The 2,500-nt window shown below is 35.4% G+C and overlaps 1 protein-coding gene and 1 pseudogene across 1 annotated transcript in view; both read right to left on the bottom strand.

Annotated features, from left to right (window-relative positions):
* Positions 1–375, bottom strand: part of LOC138018738 (uncharacterized) — a 1,649-nt pseudogene extending 1,274 nt beyond the window's left edge.
* Positions 1–2,500, bottom strand: part of LOC138018805 (MTOR-associated protein MEAK7-like) — a 23,701-nt gene that overhangs the window by 15,080 nt on the left and 6,121 nt on the right. Inside the window, exon 2 of the mRNA XM_068865480.1 lies at positions 1,881–2,443. Within this exon, the coding sequence (XP_068721581.1) occupies positions 1,881–2,443 (563 nt within the window). The remainder of the gene's footprint in view (positions 1–1,880; positions 2,444–2,500) is intronic.

Here is a 2,500-nt window from a genome sequence, read left to right as displayed (position 1 = left end):
AATTCCAGCTGTGCCGTTGTTTTCTTTCCTTCTTCGTCAGTTAACATTGCCGATACCAACTAGTAAACAACACTCTGAAGAGCTGATTTTGGATCCTTTCCCATATCCTACACAAAGATGCAGATGCAATCCCACTGCTCCAAAATTCTTCACACAGAAGGACCCAAACTAAGCCATCTCACCTCGGTATGCTTTTGGAAATTGCATGTGCATCTCCACACCCATTGCAGATTGTAAAGTGTGATATTCTTCTCGTCTAGCTGGACTGTACTTGAAAAGGGAGTGAATGTCCACACAAAGCTGTTCAATGTCTTTCCCATATTCCTCTAAACCCTTGCCAAAAGGTTTGCCAAAAGTGTTAGAGACACTTACCATCAACAACTTGATGACATGTCCAGTTTTCAGTTTCAGTTTCAAAGATGAACATAAAAGCTAACAAGACTTGTACAAATACTGATATGCATGTTCAGTGGGATATTATACACAGCTTATTATTTAATAGTCATGAGAAATATAACACTACATACAATACATGTAGGTGCACTAGAAAATTATACAAAAAGTAACAATATAATAAAGTTCTTAACAGAACTCTAATAGGTAATAGAGGTCATAGAAAGACCAAATGTGGCTATTACTTTTACCAATATTAGAACATCAGAATCAACATACTACTTGCTTTATGATAAATCTCACTATAAAACACATTCAACTATAATTCCATTTTCAATTTTATTACAAATTTTGGCTTCACCAGCTAAAAAAATAGGAAAAATAGGGGGTGTTGGATAAAAAATAGGAGAAAATAGGAATGGGCTCAAAAAGTAGGAAAAAATAGGAAAAAATAGGAACTGGACACCCTGGTGCCTACATTGTATCTTAAGGACGGTGCCTACTAAATCAAAGGTATTTTTGCTCTGTTTATGATTATGCAGGAAATGTAGATCTTGACAAGTGTCATTGAATTCCAAAAAGGGAACTGGGGGTAACCACACATTTTTCCGAGATAATTCATGAATAGTAATTGTAAAAAGCTTAATTAATTAATAAATTAAATTAAAATACAAAGCAATGTATGGTGTTCTTTCTCAAATTGAAGCTCAATTATCTCTCAAAAATGCATGGTTAGCCCTAGTTTTCTTTTTGGATACCAAGACTACTTGCTAAGATCTACTTTAACCGGATAGTTTTAAACTGTGCACAAAAATATCCCTGTATTAGTGAGCATCACCGATAGGAAACTCGAGTATCTCAAGATGCGCAGAACGTATGCGCAATAACAATAGTAGGCACCGTCCTTAAGTTTCAATGATGCAGCCTGATGACCCATGATTAAGAGTATAAGATACCTTGCAACAAGAATTTGCAAACTAATGTGCCTATTAAAGTTTGCATATCTTGTTGCAAAACTGCAACTGGACTTTTAATTTTGAGCCCTGTATCACTATTATTATCATAAACATTTATTTATTTTATTTTATATGTACACTACCAAGAATTTTATAAATAATTTAAATGTTGCAAATAGAATTCTATATCTGCTATATTTCACATGTGAAGAAGGTAATATATGTTCAATCCGCTTCGCATAGACATGTAGTTTTCTTCACGTGAAAAATATAACCAATGTTTAATTCTTGCTATTATATACAATAAACAAATTACAGCATAGAAAGTGCTTTGTACGGATTTTTATTCACTTGATGCAAAACTCTGGAGAACTCGACTCACTCATGCATTTGTTTTCCAAAGTATTGCCACCTGTACGTCACACTTTCCGCAAATTAATCATTATATATCACCATCATTATATTATATTATCGTAATTACAAAAGCTAAATTAAAAAATCATAATTAATTTTATTCTGGCTGCAACTGACCTGTCATATTGAACATGGGCAATGCTCTCCTCGCATCCTTCCTCTAGGCCATGTGGTTTCTCTTCAACTAAGCTCTCCACATCCAAAAATGCAGCCTTCATCACAGCAAGGAACAACTTTTCTATCAATGGAAACTTATCAAACCACAGTTTGAACTCCTCAGGTGTGACACAGCTTGGATCACTTTTGTTCCCTAGCAGATCTCTGATTGCATTTTTTGCAAATCTATGATTTGCCTCTGGGTTTGTCTGCAGTTTCCATTTGGCCCCCCCAGAAGTCTTCTTTAATGCAGTTACATAGCAGTCCAATAGCATTTTACAAAGATCCTCTGCTTCCACACTTGTTACAACTTGGTCACTGTCAGCCGTTAAGAAGTAAAAGATGTGAGCCCTTTCTTGTCTGCTTTGCTTGAAGACATGGGACATGGAAATAAAATAAGCCACCCTTCCCACATGACCATTTGGCAGTGGGTTTTTTAACACTCTGCGACATTGCTGAATGTTGTCCATTTCTTTGAAGAAGCGATTGATAATTGGCTCTGGCAGCAGCCATGATACATGATCCTATAAAGATAAAAATCACTTAAATTTGTTATGAGCATTCTTATGACTGCCAAATTG

This window comes from Montipora capricornis, chromosome 10 (genome assembly GCF_036669925.1).
Source record: "Montipora capricornis isolate CH-2021 chromosome 10, ASM3666992v2, whole genome shotgun sequence".
Classification (NCBI taxonomy): Eukaryota; Metazoa; Cnidaria; class Anthozoa; order Scleractinia; family Acroporidae; genus Montipora; species Montipora capricornis.
Note: the sequence above shows the minus strand (reverse complement) of the source record. Positions and strands in the feature narration are given on the sequence as shown.